This window comes from Orbicella faveolata, unplaced genomic scaffold (genome assembly GCF_042242905.1).
Source record: "Orbicella faveolata isolate gen_17 unplaced genomic scaffold, um_ofav_v1 contig_24, whole genome shotgun sequence".
NCBI lineage: Eukaryota > Metazoa > Cnidaria > Anthozoa > Scleractinia > Merulinidae > Orbicella > Orbicella faveolata.
This window is the reverse complement of record NW_028301552.1, coordinates 16,519,326-16,534,295: the sequence shown is the minus strand read 5'-3', so window position 1 is coordinate 16,534,295 and position 14,970 is coordinate 16,519,326. Positions and strand designations below refer to the sequence as shown.

Here is a 14,970-nt window from a genome sequence, read left to right as displayed (position 1 = left end):
TCAAAACATTTGTTTGTAACTACATCACTTCGGACAAATGTCAGACACTTTGCTGAAGCATAGCTAAAGTGAATTTATGCATAAAAAACACGAATTACAGACCAGTAAGTACCTTATAAAAAATGTGTACCAAGAACTTCCTTTCCTTTATTTTCCTTCATACATGATAGGGGACAAGAAAAGACGTGATGTTGTGCAGTGTATTGTTCATGTTCCAAAGTATGACTTCTACATCATTGCCTCACAGAAGGGCATCATTTGTCAGTGGAGTAACAAGGTACAACTTTGTGCAGATCACAGCACTCTTATTCTTTGACCCTTATTCATTTAATTGCTGCAGCTGTTTTAATATATGAGTGCCAAAACTATGCTTGAGCTAGTTTTCAACATCCAACAGAGCAACAACAGTTGTCTCCTACTGACGTTCTCCCACTGTCTCTGGTAGTTAAATGCTGCTCCTGAAAAACTTAAGACTAATTTTGCAGGGCAAAAAGGTAGTTTAATACATGTATCATTCTAGAGAAAGTTAGAAAAAAGCTGAACAAAGGACTACTTGCACAAAGGTGTTGTTATGATGGAATATGGACATAATTTGACAGTGACCAGTGTTTCTGCCAGACCGCGCCATTGCGGGAATCCCGCATTGCAATCAAAGATGGCCCCCAGAAAAACAAAAAAGGTCCAATTTAGCCCTTTCCTTTTACAAGGCTGCAGGCTTAACACAGGCATAGCATTTTAAAAGCCATCCCAGGGCTTGAAATTATAGCCTGTTCCAGGCTCTCGGTCAGTGGGGACAATCAAAAAAGTGGGCACAGGACAAGCGGGGTCTGCTTAAAAAAAAGAGAGAGAGGGTGTAGGAAGGAGAGCCTGAAAGCATTGTTTTAAAAACCTCATTCCGCCCACTTTTAAGAAGATACCACTTCAAGGATGTCAAATGTCAAAATGTCAGTGTCTTCGGTGTTGAGTTACTCGCGCATGTATCACCACTTCACAGCATGTTTTAATCTTCTTGCGATCGTTATTTATGTCTTCCTTGTCGACTAAAATCTTTTCGAATGTTGAAGCTCATCCCTTGAAATGCTGTAGATTTTGCAAGAAAAATGTGACTTGCCAAGGAACGAAAGTTCCTAGAGTTTCGCTTTTTAACATCATTCGAAACAAGGAATTGCTGGCTTACAGTGGCAATGAGTATTTTTGTGATAGCCGATGTTGTGGATTCCCTGGGGTACAAGCTTGTGCAAAACGAAAAGCTTTCTGATGTTAGCTGTCTGACTTGTGTGAGGACTTTGGCCAGAATTTACAGTACTTTCAAGAAAGTTACCGCACTAGCAAACGTGGACACCGCTAGAGCGAAGCAAATTTCACCCAACTCCCCAACTGGAATTTCACCAGCAGCAAAAAGAGCTTGAGAACATTTGTCTACCAGTTCAGTGTCTTCGAGAAGTCCTCAACGCTCGTTAGCCTTAAGTGATGTCAACAGGGAAAATGTAAAATGGGGTTAACTAGCCTACACGACTTCTATGGTTCCTGACATTTGTACATTTGCCGTTCTCTGTTTGGTCACTGGACCTTTTTGTTGCTTCACTTGTGTTTATGAGGGGCATTTCATCTTGTGTTATAAGGAGGAACTTACAGTAGAGTTGAGCCGTTAGACCGTGCTATGGCAAATTTTTAGAGGGCATAGGTCTACATGAATTCCTCTGTTATCTCCATGTCGTTTCGTAGAGTTTTTCACCACTGTAATTTGCCATGTGTTTATGTATTGTTTAGGCTCATTTCTGTTGCAAGATATGCTTTTAAGTCTCCACATATTTGCTTTCGAGGGACAAAAATAATGTGAAATTTACTGTGAACATGTTTGTTTACTTGCATTCGAATTCTGTATTGCGATGGCGGGCCCAGCTATGATTAGAACTGTTTGCAAGTACAGTAGGTTGATTCTTATCACGGATAACATACATGTATTTGCCTTCATACATTTTTCTTCGGAGATGCCGTAGCTTTACTTTGAGAAAGCTATACGTTTGTCTAGAGACATTCTTATGTTTCTTGCAGCTATCTGATGGGGCTTATGTTTCTCTTGCTCAATGTATAGGTTCATTCCTCCTTTGGTCGTTCTGGTACCACATGATTCAAATGTAGCTGTTTACGCGCAAGTCTGTTGACTGTTTTCCGTGTTGTATATGCCATTGTTCAGCTTAGTTCCGGCAATTTTGCAATTTTGCAACTTTGCTCCATTCTGAGCACTTTTACGTTTGGGTAATCCTTAACACAACTCTCCACAATCTGAGTAAATTGAGAGTCCTCAAAATCACACATGCATAATGCACTCGCCATGCTCAACGTCACTTGGCGTTAGACAAAAAGACAAGGTGTTGATATAAAGTGTCAAAATTAACCAATCAGAGGGTATACTGTAGCTGGTATACTGGAAGTTTTTAAAACAATGCTAAAAGGCTTTCCTTCTCACAACCTCTCCTTTTTTTACCAGACCCGACTCATCCCGTGCCTGCTTTTTCGATTGTCCCCACTGACCGAGAGCCTGGAACAGGCTATTGAAATTGCTATTGAAATCTACACACAAACAAATTATTTCTGCGTGAATTTTTCCTGTTTTTCTTGGGGCTACGGACTGAACAATGCTTAATCCTATAAAACTTATAACTTATTACCTTACAAAATTATAAGGTTTATTGGACGTTTAAGTCTTGTTCAGTCCATTGCCCCAAGACAAATACGTGTAGAAATAATTTGTTTGCATGTTTATTTGCTTGCTTTTGGGGTCATTCATGCATGCGAATGGCTGTTGAGAAACCCGACGTTCCCGTCTTCAGTTATGAATTTCAAGGAATATTGCCAATGTGTTTGGTGAGCTAGCCATTCACACTGAAAGTAAAATGATAATTTTTACCAGTGGACCCCTGCTAAATCGCTCGGAAGCGCATCCAAGTCAACATCGTCTATTTTCCCACGAGAATTACTGACTTTACTGTGAAACTGATATGGCGTCTATATCTTTTTGATGAGGTGTGAGTGACATTTGATGACAGGTTGTGTCAGTATTAAACCAATGGGAATTTTCTGTTGCTGGAAGAATGGGTAACTTTGAACAAATTTAACATATGCATGGCAGACAGTCGTATTTTTTAGCGCCTCTCCCCATTCTTCCTCAGCATTATGACACTCACTGCAGACCTTTCGAATATTGACCATCACCCACGGTCGCAAAAAATATGACTTTTTTGCAGTAAACACATATTATGTCCTTCTAGAAAACCATATTGAAAGATCTTTGCTTCTAAAACATTCAACATGAGAAAAGAAGTCAATGCATCCTTTTGCTTTGCTGTATTGATTCTCTCACACCTGAAAACTTCTAAATAGCTGATTGTGCTTGAAATCGCCCTATATAGTGTATTGCAAACCCTTGATCTTTGACTAGGTCATGTATGCATATGGATTGTTCTCTTGTAATGCACAGATCCTTCATACTAGTATGTGGCAACCAAAAATTTGCATTTGGCGACTTTTTTTTTACCAATTGTTATTTATTGCCCCCTTTCTTAAAATAATGGCCCCTAAAAACGGTCTTCAGGGGCCACTTTGACCCTCAACTTAAATTTTCTGGCTGAAACACTGAGTGATAAAGGTACATGTACTGTACCTTTGATCCAGGATGGGGGGACCAACATTTTACATAACATGAAAGTGAGAGGGATGCTCACTGGAAAAAAATTTTCAGAAAATACCAAAATAAGTACATGGACAGCTTTAGAAGTTCAAGATAAAATGCCTTACTGTAAACCTCTACATGTACAGGCTAGGGTATGACAGACATTCCAGTAAGTGCCATGTCAGTAGGAATCTCCTTCTGATCAATGCCTCTGATGCACTGGTACTGGTACTTTCATTGTGCAACAAAAAGATTTCAAATCCTGGTATAACCAATCCAAAGTACATATATGTACAATATATGCAATCGTGACTTTTGCTACATGTGTATTTGGCTACTGTACATGTATGTTGATCTTTGCATATTTGGTAGTTGGTTAATTGTTGATGTTCTATTTTACAGTTTCGACTCCAGTCCTGCATTGACTTGAATGTGAGTTAATCACTAAGTAATTCTTATACTAATTGACTCATAACTACCTACATATACATCTATAGCTTATTTTACATGGCAGTATTTTAATGCAAAACAATCACAGATGAGATGGAGACACTTGCATAATTATATACTGTAGGATGCTGCTAATCTGATAGCAACTGTCTTATTTCTCATCCACTTACAACCCAAGACCTTTGATATATTATTTTGTAGAGTAAATTCAAAAATGATATCACAATTCATGCCACCAGCATTGAAGCTAGCATGTCAGTGTATGTGCAATAGCTGATAGTTTTTTGTTGTAGAAAAAAATCAAATTACAACTGAAAGGTAAACGGCTCTGGTCAAATCAAGTGTTTACTAACTGTGAAGTAAAAATGTTTTTTAACCATGCAGCTTGATGCAACATACATAGTGTTTTTGAACTACTGTAGTGAGAGAGGTCCAATATGGGGAATTATTGTTTGAGCTGTTTTGTATTTTATTTTTTACAAGTTTATGGACCGAGTCACAAGCAGGGCTCATTTACAGTGTACTTGCAAAAAATAAATAACAAGGCCAATCTTCCTCAATATGGACTAAACAAGCTAGTCAAAAAAATTCTAATAATGGCTCGGTGAAAAATTGACCGATAAATTTATGCATAGCTTGGTCAGTTTTTGGTAAACACTTGTGCTAAATTAAGAATTCGCATTCATTTTTCAAGCTCACTTCAATAAAAATGTACATGTTGCTCAAGGTATCCACCAAACTCAAAGGAAAAAAGGCGAACTCTTTCTCTTTTGTGCAATGTTTGCATGGAAAAAGCAATTTGCAGTCTGTACTGCGAGGTTCAGACTGCTCAGGGAACCAGTCAGAATACTTCTTTTCATTCTGGACCAGTTTTGCATGTCATAAACTGTGCTTTACAAAATTCTTGCTCCATTTTAACTTCATGTGGCATCAGTTACCTAGGTTTATTAGAATATAAAACCCACATAATCCAGCCTTCTAACTTCTATCCTCACCTGTGTGGTATACAATTTGCATTGTGAATGCTGAATAGAATTGTTTCCTTGTGCAGTGAATTATTTTAATGTTCTCTTTTTTCCCTTCTGTCAGGAGTCATCATGGGTTACAGGCTGTGGCTTTTTGCCAAGTCTTAGGAGGATAGCGGTAGGTCACTTCCAGAAGCTGTCAAAGAACTTTTTGGTCATTTATTGTAACTGCACGTGCTACATGTACAGTACATGAAAATTGAACTCTAGGATAAAGACTTGTTTGCATAGTTGTTAATTCTCTTATTGATTTCCAACTGATGTGTTAACCATGAATTACATTGTTATGCACCATACCATTGCCACTTTTGATTTAATTTTGACATCTTTTTGACAACTTCTTACTGGCCTCTACATGTATTTGCAGCAGCCAACCAAAACTTGGAAACTGTCATGGGACGAGATGTTAAATTTTGAAATTCATCATTCACTCTCATGGAAATTTTAAAAGTTTCAACCTGTGGATGCTCAAAACCAGTGATGAGTTTTTGCAGTTTGATTGGCCATTTGAAACGGAAGCCATTAGAAGTTGTCAAAAATATGTCAAAAAGTTGTCAAAAACTAATCATTACAAAACTTTCCTGGGTGGCAACAGTAGGGTGTGTAGCGCTGTAAGGTAAGGTTAAAGTCTGCATACAAGCCAAGAGGCCCATCAGGCCGGCACTTGTGTCCAGTTTCTGTATAGTATGAAGTGACTAAGAGTATTTCTACTCCCCCTGGATGGCAAGCTAGTCCATTGCAAGGTTACCTCCAGCATTGAATTTGCCGGTACCTATTTGTACACTTGGGTGGGGAGAGGCACTGTAACCATGGTTAAATAAAGTTTTGTTGCTTTTTGTAATGAATACTCTAAAATTTACGTTACATGCTTATGGTGTTTCGTTGCAGACAAAAACAAACCTAAAAAAAAAAAGAAGTAACTTACTTGGAGAAATAAACAGTGAGATTAAAAATATGTGGTCGAATAAATAAAATTTTACTTTAAAAAAAATAATGGTCCACGAGAATAAAAAATGTGGTTTTAGGTTTAAGAATTGACGAAAAAATATGGACAACACAAAAGTGCAGTGAAGCGGACAGATTAACACAGAAAAAAAAAACTAGTCAAGAGGAAGCTCTCCTTAGGAAGGCTGATAGAAAGTTCTGAAGAACAGTTAAATTCAGCGTCTTGTGATACCTCAGTCTTTTTGGTCCGTCAATCAGAAGAATACCAATCAACACTGTCAATGTTGTTGTCGTCGTCGCAAAGTAGCCTAAGTACCACTTCCTCTGATGCCATGTAAGGAGATACCCTCTTACATCCAGTTGAGGTGCTAATCAGTTTCTGCTTCCTCTTGACTAGTTTTTTTTATTTTCTCGATGTTAACTTTTCCGCTTCACAGCACTTTTGCTTTGGCCATATTTTTTCGTCAATGTTTAAACCTAAAACCACCTTTTTTATTATCATGGACCATTTCTTTTTTTTTTTTAAGTAAAATTTTATTTATTTGGCCACATATTTTTAAACTCACTGTTTATTTCTCCAAGTACCAAGTAAGTCACTTCTTTTTTTTAGGTTTATTTTTGTCCGCAATGAAACGCCATACATGCCTCTTGATATCATTGACATTAATTTTATAACTTTCTTGAACTACGACAACTGTGGTAAGACTGAAGATAATGTTTCAAGAAAACATAACATGTTGATGTACAAAATGTAGCTTAATGTTGTAAAATAGATTTACTGGTATAAATAATATATTTTTGTTTTGTTTGGTGACATCAGGTTACATCTGAAAGAGCATTGTCTTTATGGGACTACAGAGCAAAGAGAAAGCAATTGGTTAGTGTTTGAAGCAATTTAAGGAAATTTTGATTGTAAAATAAATGTGTGCACTTCTGACTGAATTACCTTCAGGATTCCCTAAACAGTACTTCCCCTTTCCCCTAGCTTGTGGGGGCTAACAGATTTTATCTTTCACTAAACTGACAGCCAAGTAGAAAATTTGGACATGCAGGTGAAGTAAGGCTGGTGCCACTACACAATGACTTGGGACAACCTCAAGGAAAAATGTGTTTTTTGTATCCTGTCTTTCTTTGCAAAAACAAACTATACACTATCACTATGCTTGTGCAGTGTTGTCTAGGCTTAACCACTTCTTTAGAAACACCACTGATTGCTAAGGTGGCTACTTAGGCAAAACAACAAACCAGAACCTAAAACTGATGTTTTTTTTTCTTTCTATATTGATACTTTTAGATACTTTTACTGAAATAATTTTTTTTTTAACTAAACAAAGCTTACTATTTTTTTTTTTACCTATAAAGACCATTTATCAAATCAAGCCAATGGAAAACTCCCCTCAGTGTATGATCTATATTCCATGGAAGACTGAATCAATGAATGAAGACACAATTCTTTTTGGAGATGACCAAGGTACTGTAGGTTTTAAGCTGTTTTTACAAAAAACCGTGTGACCTTCATGAAGAGACAAGAAGTTATTTTGACATACATGTATATATTTTTGTCCTTTATTTAATTTTGTCCTGGATTTTCTTCCCCAAAAATCTAGCTTTACTGCCACTGTACCTTTTTGAAGTTTAGCAATAGCCATTGTATTTCAGTAAAGCCTTCAATAAATCATATTTAACATATTCTTCTTTTTGAGAAGACTTGCAACCAAGGTGAACACAGTACAGAATGACTGTGTCAGTTTGTTTTTTTTGTTTTTTTGTCAACCGCTGAGAACTGAAATAACAGCCATATTTGTTTTTTTGTGCTATCCAAACTGGTCAAAAAATTTGTCTATTGGCTGTTGTGTGATGCATGTGTACTTGACAACAACATCAAGTTTTTTGGTATTTTCATTTACAGATGGTATTACTTCGTATAATAAAATAAGTAATAATATAATGGTATGGAAATAACAGAAAATTCTCAGCAATAAATGTAATTTTATTAATATAAGTTAGAGCTTTTAATTCTGCAAGTTTAAGATTCAACTTTGTTAAATGAGAAAAGTTCTTTTAGTTTAGCTTTGTCTGGTACATGTATTTGTTTTGTGAATTATTCTTTGATACCTTACTTTGCTATGTACTTGTATTCTTTCTAAACAAGGGTACGTAAACATGATGACAGTGTCTTCTAAGGACCTTCATATGAAGAACGCAACTGCACCTGGGAAAACAGATTCTCAGCTTGTGACTATTGATCCAAGCAAACTAACCTAGTAAGTATAAACACCTGTATAAATAATGGTTTTATTTTATCTTTGTAAAGCCTTACAGTAATTTTTATCACTATCGAACATGTATTTGCAAAGCAGTTCAACACCCCGGAGTGGAAAGAAGAAAATTAAATACACACGTTATATTAATAATGTAATAATTATTAATCAATGATCAATTATTGATCAGTAATCAGTGTGGAAAGAAAGTATGCAATCTGCAATATGCTGTTAAGCACACTTGATTGCTACATTGTCAGCATGTGTACAGTGTAGGTTACTTATTTGGTGTTAGAGGGTTAGCTGTGGCTTCATTAACTGACTTATATACCTCTCTCTTTCTTCATAGTGCAATACAAGGACGAAAATTCCACGATGACTGGGTGATCAAGGTTTGGGATATGTCTTCTGTGTGTAATGAAATTCAACTGTAGGAAACCTTAAGTACAATATTAATAACACCTCTGAGGAGACTAATCATCCTAAAATCAAACCTGTATATTTTGTGGACAAGTGGTGCATATTTGTGTGTGAAAAGCCACACATTGGGAGCAGGGCCTAATTATTGTGAGTTTCACCATCAGTTCTTGTAAAAGGTGTATTAGTGATATGCATATATTTATGAATGTGTCATCTGAACTGTAGGTTTACCTACCCAACTATTGAAAACCATGCAGAATCTTGTCCCAAAGTGACAAATGATGCATCAGGAGTATGTACATGTAATTATGACAGGCCTGTATCATGTTTGGTGACAAGAACAAAATGACACGTAGGAATGGAAAAGTCACATACTCATGAACCTTGTACATATAGCTGAAAATGTACACTTTTTTGTGCAAAGTGTAGAGACCCCTCTCCACTTTGGTTGCTCTGACATCCCTTAGATGGCTTGTGGCCTTGAATTGTTTTCCTCAAAGAATTAATGAACAAAGCTTGCTGGGCTCTAAATATATTGTCAGTTATGACCCAGCATGGTCATCATCATCATCAGTCCTAGCTCTCCTCTGGGAGACCCAGCATGATACTTATCTACATTTGTTCTTATTGCTGTCACCTGTGTGTAGCAGTACATGTATATGTGTGAGAGTTCCCAAATTACAAAAAAAAAATGAGAGCTTAAAATAATCCTTCTCATTACTTTATTTTAGCTAAAGTATTTTCCTCAACTGGAGATGTTTGGATCTTGTTCGCCAAGTAGCAGTTGTTCTTTTATCTTGGGAAGCATTGAAAGAGTTTTGGATAACAGGTGAAATACTTTGCACTACCAGTGTTGTCTGTGTGTGTTATTGGCTTGCCAGTATAAGTAAAGTCCACATGAGATTTCTGTACTTCTCTTGATTTTCAGCCCTGTCAGAGAGCTTGCTGTTCCAAAGGGAGTCAACTGCTTTGATTACTGTACAAAAGCTAATGTCATAATCACAGCTGGTGAATATACAGTTTTATATTCATTGATTTTAAAATACCTGTTTTTAATCCCAGGCTATGGGAGGCAGGGCATATTCAATGAGAGCCATTTTGTAGGTCCATTACAATCATACATTTCTATCTACTCGCCATTTTGTGCCACATCTGTAACAGTTGTCTGTTGTTTCAGACCCGCAGGTTAGCCCTTTCAATACTCTGAATTTATCAAGGCTTTCTTCAAGTTTGAAACTTTTGAGGTCTTAAAGATCAGTTTAAGCAAACTTTACATACATTTATGGTCTATAAGGACATCATCACACATGCACACCTTCTAGCTCTGATGGAGATCTTTGTGTTACATTCTAGACTTGTTGTATCTTTTGGTACTGTTTAAGGTGTCCATTTCAACTTTTTTCTGCTGCTACATACAGACATCATATCTGGTGTTATGTTGTTCTGGCCCTACTTGTAGTTGTCTAAAGGGTGATTTGTATTATCCATTAGATAGTGAGTTATCCACTGTATAGTATTTTACATGTTTGAACAACTGTGTCCTGAGTTTTGGGGAGGGGGATTCCCACACAAGAGACAGAGATGTTGCAACAGAATTTTGAAAAAAAACCAAACATTCTAAAATGTAACAGAAATTCATAACTGAAGTTCATCTTTATGCCTAAGAGATAATAGAGAAGATTGATGGTGATACACTGTAAGTGATGCTGGCACAGTTACAAGCCATGACCTTACCGAAATTACGGAAAAAAGCACCACACATACATTTACTTTTACATGTAGGTGTCACATACATGTACTCTATAGGACAGGTTACATATAGTTGCTTTGACCAGTGGATGGATGTAAGATCCAACTTGGATTGAAATGCTCAGACTCAAGGATTGTTGTTTGCATGTACCAGGGGCAGACAAGGTTATCAGAGTGTGGCATCCCCTCATATTCACAAGGCCAACAGGTAAACTGAAAATAATGTATAGATTTAGGCCAGTCTAAAAGCGTAGCTCCTGGGCCGGGTTGTTCAGAGCTCAATTAAGCTAACCCAGGAAAAGGTAGAATTTTGATTTCATGTAACTTTGGGGTGAGGTTTTCTCTCTCTATATATATTGTTTGGCCTTCTGTTTTGAGTTTAATAATCACCATATACACAAAACAAAGCAGCAAAAAACATTTGTATAGAAGAAAAAGTTGTAATTCGGTTAACTTTTAATCCTGGGTTAGTGTTAACCGGCTTCCAAACAATCCTGCCCTGTTTTCAACAAGTTAACCTGACATGAGCCCATGATCCAATCGAAAACCAGCACTTGGTCAGCGGTCAACTTCAAAAAATACGTGACCTGTAAACTTGAGCCCACGATATGGTCACGTGATACTGGTCAGCAGATACCTTGTTTTGACAGGTGTCAATTGATCATAACATGGATTTCCGATGTCAAAGAAGTTCACGGTAAACCAAGGCTGCATGTCTCTGTCAACCTATTATTTGGAGTATGGCCGCCACGTCGTCGCCATCGCTGTCGTGCATACGCGCCCACGAGCAATACCGCTAGCCATGATAACCATGAGAAAATCAACTCATTGGTTTCCTTTTCTTTCCTATATGAGTATGGGGCTCCGCTTGGCGACCCTTCGAGCCGCCAGAGCTCCGCTATAATTTCTTTTGCCCAGAATGTAATGATCATAATGTGCATTTCCAAAATGTCAATTCCCACCCCAATCTAATGTAGGTCATGAAATATTCCAAGGTGAAGGGGGTTTCAAAAGCCAAAGTTTTAAGGCAAAGTACATGTATGAAGCTAAACTGGGAGATGCAATTCAAAAACCTTTTGTGGGCAGGTCATAGATATTTTCTGGAACAAAACAATGTTTTGTTCTGAGAATATTGTGGTGTATCATTTGACGCTGCCGTGTGCAAATTGGTTTTCTTTGCACCCTGCGCTGTACCCTCTATCTGATGATTTCTCTGTTCACATCCCCCTCAACCCCTGCTCTGGCCTTTTGTCAGCCTCATGTTCAGGACGGAGAATGTAGAGTAGTTGATGGAAGACTCTTAGGAACTAATAGCTACAGCCTACTTGATCTATGGATGTCTTCTTCCTCAATGTATTTCTAATAACGCCATTGAATGGATCTTCACTTGCAGGAAAGCTTCTTGGCCATCTGTTCACCATTGTTGATGTCGCAGTTAATGAAAAGGATCAGCAACTCATCAGCTTATCAACAGCACGAGTGAGGAATGCTATTAGTATTCATCACAAATGCAAGTTGTAAAATGCAGTTAATGCAAGGTTTTCAAAATAAGCCAGTGCCCGGCGCAAGTCACCGGTTATTTCAAGCATTTTGGTCCGTTACTTTTTGTCACAAAGTTTATTAATGCACCAGTTTGTTTCACCAACTTAATCATGATCTGACCTTTCTGAGGAAATAAATGAACAGGTGAAAAGAGATTTCCTCCTACTATGTTATTTCAATTTGAAATCCCTGTAAATGGTGCACTTTTTCTGGGGTTCCATGACTTGAACTTGCTTTGCTTTCTTCAGTGTATACTATCCAGTTGTCCTGTTCCATTTTTCCATTTTTTTAGCCCTCAGACTTGCATGAAAATCATTCCCCTCCCACTAATGTACAAGGCGTCTTTAGTTTCTTTTCACTAGCCACACATACATGTACATCAATGACAGTATTACTTCACTGATTGGTGTCATTTCTTCCCTTTAACTCAGGTGTTTAGGGTGTGGGACATCCAGACTTTGTCATGTCTACAGGTATGCTGGTTTGAAAAATCGTTACAATATTTTTTGATTTTAAATTATTTTACTTGTATGTATATGTTTTTATCAAGTTTAATGCGTCAAAGCAGGAAATGTCACTCTGAGATACACAAAATATATTTGGCAAAAGAAAATGAATGATTTGTGGTTGATACGTACAGTTATTTGATAGGGTATTGCTGTAAATTTTATTTTTAGGTATTTACAGACAATGAAGTGAGGCCAGGAGAAAAACGCATCTCTTGCATGCTTTTTGATGCTAAGCATGACAGACTCATTACAGGTATGAAAACACCCACCCTACCCCACCCCCAATGGATACCACCAGACTTGCTGCTGAATGGTCTACCCTGGTAAAATAAAGTAAAGTTACTTACCTCAAGTTCTGCAAGGCTGGGAGTTAAGTTACAGACAGTCGTTCAGTCAGTCATTTGATCAGTCAGACAATCATTCAATCAGCACTATTTATCTGAAGGTCAAGTGCTCTACAGTAGCTGATCAGCAGTGGTACAATGGTTGAATATTCACTCCTAGAAGGGTTGATACGTGCTTTTCTTTACTTGAAATGGGTTCTTTTCTGCACCTGATGATCCTAGTGCATGATTAGAAGGCCTGCCCATCTCCCAAAATGGTGGTATAATAAATCATTGTTCCTTCCTCCCAATCTGCAGAATGGTGTTCACACAAGTGTTTTGGTGTCATTATTGAATCTCATTTCTTTAAAATTATGCATTTGTAGGTTGTAGTGTGATTGACACCTGGCCACTCACAAGAGCCATCCAGGACTCCCTTCAGGTGCCACACACTCATGACAGGCCCATCTGCCAGGTACGATTTAAATTCTGTGTTTTTCTTTTCTCTCACACTACACCCATGCTTGAACATTTTGCAAGAGGCAGATTCTAATGAAGTCTTAATCCTTTTTTTTTTTCAGCTGCTGTATAATCCCCAGATGAACCAGGTCATAAGTGGTTGTACTGAAGGAATTCTCAAGGTAGAGTATATGATCATTATCATTATTAACAAAATTTACTTGTCACTGCTAAGGTCAATTAACATGATGAACTGCACAAGCAGTGTAGGAAAATAGCATGTTTGTACATTCACTGATTCCTGACAGAGCTGTGCCAATGGTTTTGTTGAAGTGGCACAACTTATCTTCACTTGCAAACTCTTGGAATTCTTTCAGATTTTTCAATGAGTTTGTAAGCACTTTGGTATGCACCAAAAATTACCAAAACGTGCCTCATCCACTTGAGAACTCACATACAAACTGAAATTCTCTTTTGTTTTGTTTTTTCGCAATGTGAAAGGGTACCCTCCTACACAGACCCTCTTTGACCTCATCACGCACGTTTTTAGGTGAGGAGGGTTTGCCTGACAAGACCAAAAAATGTCTATGTATGGGGCTAGTAAAAAGTAGAAGACCTAGCAGGTTTTCTGCCACTACAGCTGTAGGTCTTACAGAGTTGGTCTTGTGGTTCCCTAGGCACACAGTTGTACAACACAAAAGCATTGCCATGTTTGTAACTGTTTGTCTGGCTAAACTGAGACAGGAGAAAAAAAAAAGAGAAAAAAAAAAAAACACTAAGCACCAGGGCTGCACAATCCGTTTTGTAGTCCTCGTTATTTAACAACATCTTAACAAATTTTTGTGATACAACTATAAAAAGTCTTTTTTATTTTGTCTTTTCATTATTGTGTAGGTTTGGGAAATGGAGACAGGTCAGTTTGTATACCAGGTAACTGATGCCCATGGCCCATCCACTGAGATCACAGCCATGACAGTTGACAGCTCTGGCTACAGGCTCGCCACTGGAGCATACAATGGTTAGTAACATTACTCCGAACAAAGTGCTACAGTCAAGGATTTCTTCAAATTTGATCACTTTTACTTTTTATTTTTATTTTTTATGAAAGAAAACCTGCAAATTTTACATTGGCACACACTACCAGTGCTCGTCCCTACGTTTGTAAAATCTCATTACATGGTTACAGCTTAGTTTAAAGGCAACATGGTAGTTACGAATTGCAATGGATTAACAAGTATGATTTTCGCCAAACCACTGGGCGTTTTTTATTTATTTGTGGCAGGTGTTGACAAGAGACCCCTCTCTCATTAGAAAACAAGACATTGTTACATACATGTAATTATACTGTTACTGTACAGATTTACCTTACATTATGTATATTGCATAACTAACTGAGATTAGATACATGAATAATACATAATTATTAGATCATGTACAAACAGTCAACATCCCTTTAGACATTCGCAAGAAAGACTCCATTGGCTCCTTTAAATCTTCTGTTAGGAAATATTTTTTGTCCAAAAACTCTTAGCTTAGTTTTTAGTTGCGCATATCTAGTTTTAGATTTTTTAAATTTTTAACTTTTATCATATCTTTAAATTTTAGCTGTATTCT

The 14,970-nt window shown here is 37.4% G+C and overlaps 1 protein-coding gene across 2 annotated transcripts in view; it reads left to right on the top strand.

Moving 5' to 3' along the window:
- The window catches only part of LOC110069514 (WD repeat-containing protein 64-like), a 38,454-nt gene that overhangs the window by 3,937 nt on the left and 19,547 nt on the right, over positions 1 to 14,970 (top strand). For both annotated transcript variants that reach the window (XM_089290984.1, XM_089290983.1), the window contains exons 4-19: positions 171 to 277; positions 4,076 to 4,105; positions 5,213 to 5,266; positions 6,914 to 6,970; positions 7,456 to 7,564; positions 8,246 to 8,357; positions 8,704 to 8,746; positions 9,506 to 9,603; positions 9,703 to 9,782; positions 10,678 to 10,731; positions 11,917 to 12,002; positions 12,497 to 12,538; positions 12,743 to 12,827; positions 13,284 to 13,372; positions 13,479 to 13,538; positions 14,251 to 14,374. In XM_089290984.1, coding sequence (XP_089147110.1) covers positions 171 to 277; positions 4,076 to 4,105; positions 5,213 to 5,266; positions 6,914 to 6,970; positions 7,456 to 7,564; positions 8,246 to 8,357; positions 8,704 to 8,746; positions 9,506 to 9,603; positions 9,703 to 9,782; positions 10,678 to 10,731; positions 11,917 to 12,002; positions 12,497 to 12,538; positions 12,743 to 12,827; positions 13,284 to 13,372; positions 13,479 to 13,538; positions 14,251 to 14,374 — 1,230 coding nt within the window. The remainder of the gene's footprint in view (positions 1 to 170; positions 278 to 4,075; positions 4,106 to 5,212; positions 5,267 to 6,913; positions 6,971 to 7,455; positions 7,565 to 8,245; positions 8,358 to 8,703; positions 8,747 to 9,505; positions 9,604 to 9,702; positions 9,783 to 10,677; positions 10,732 to 11,916; positions 12,003 to 12,496; positions 12,539 to 12,742; positions 12,828 to 13,283; positions 13,373 to 13,478; positions 13,539 to 14,250; positions 14,375 to 14,970) is intronic.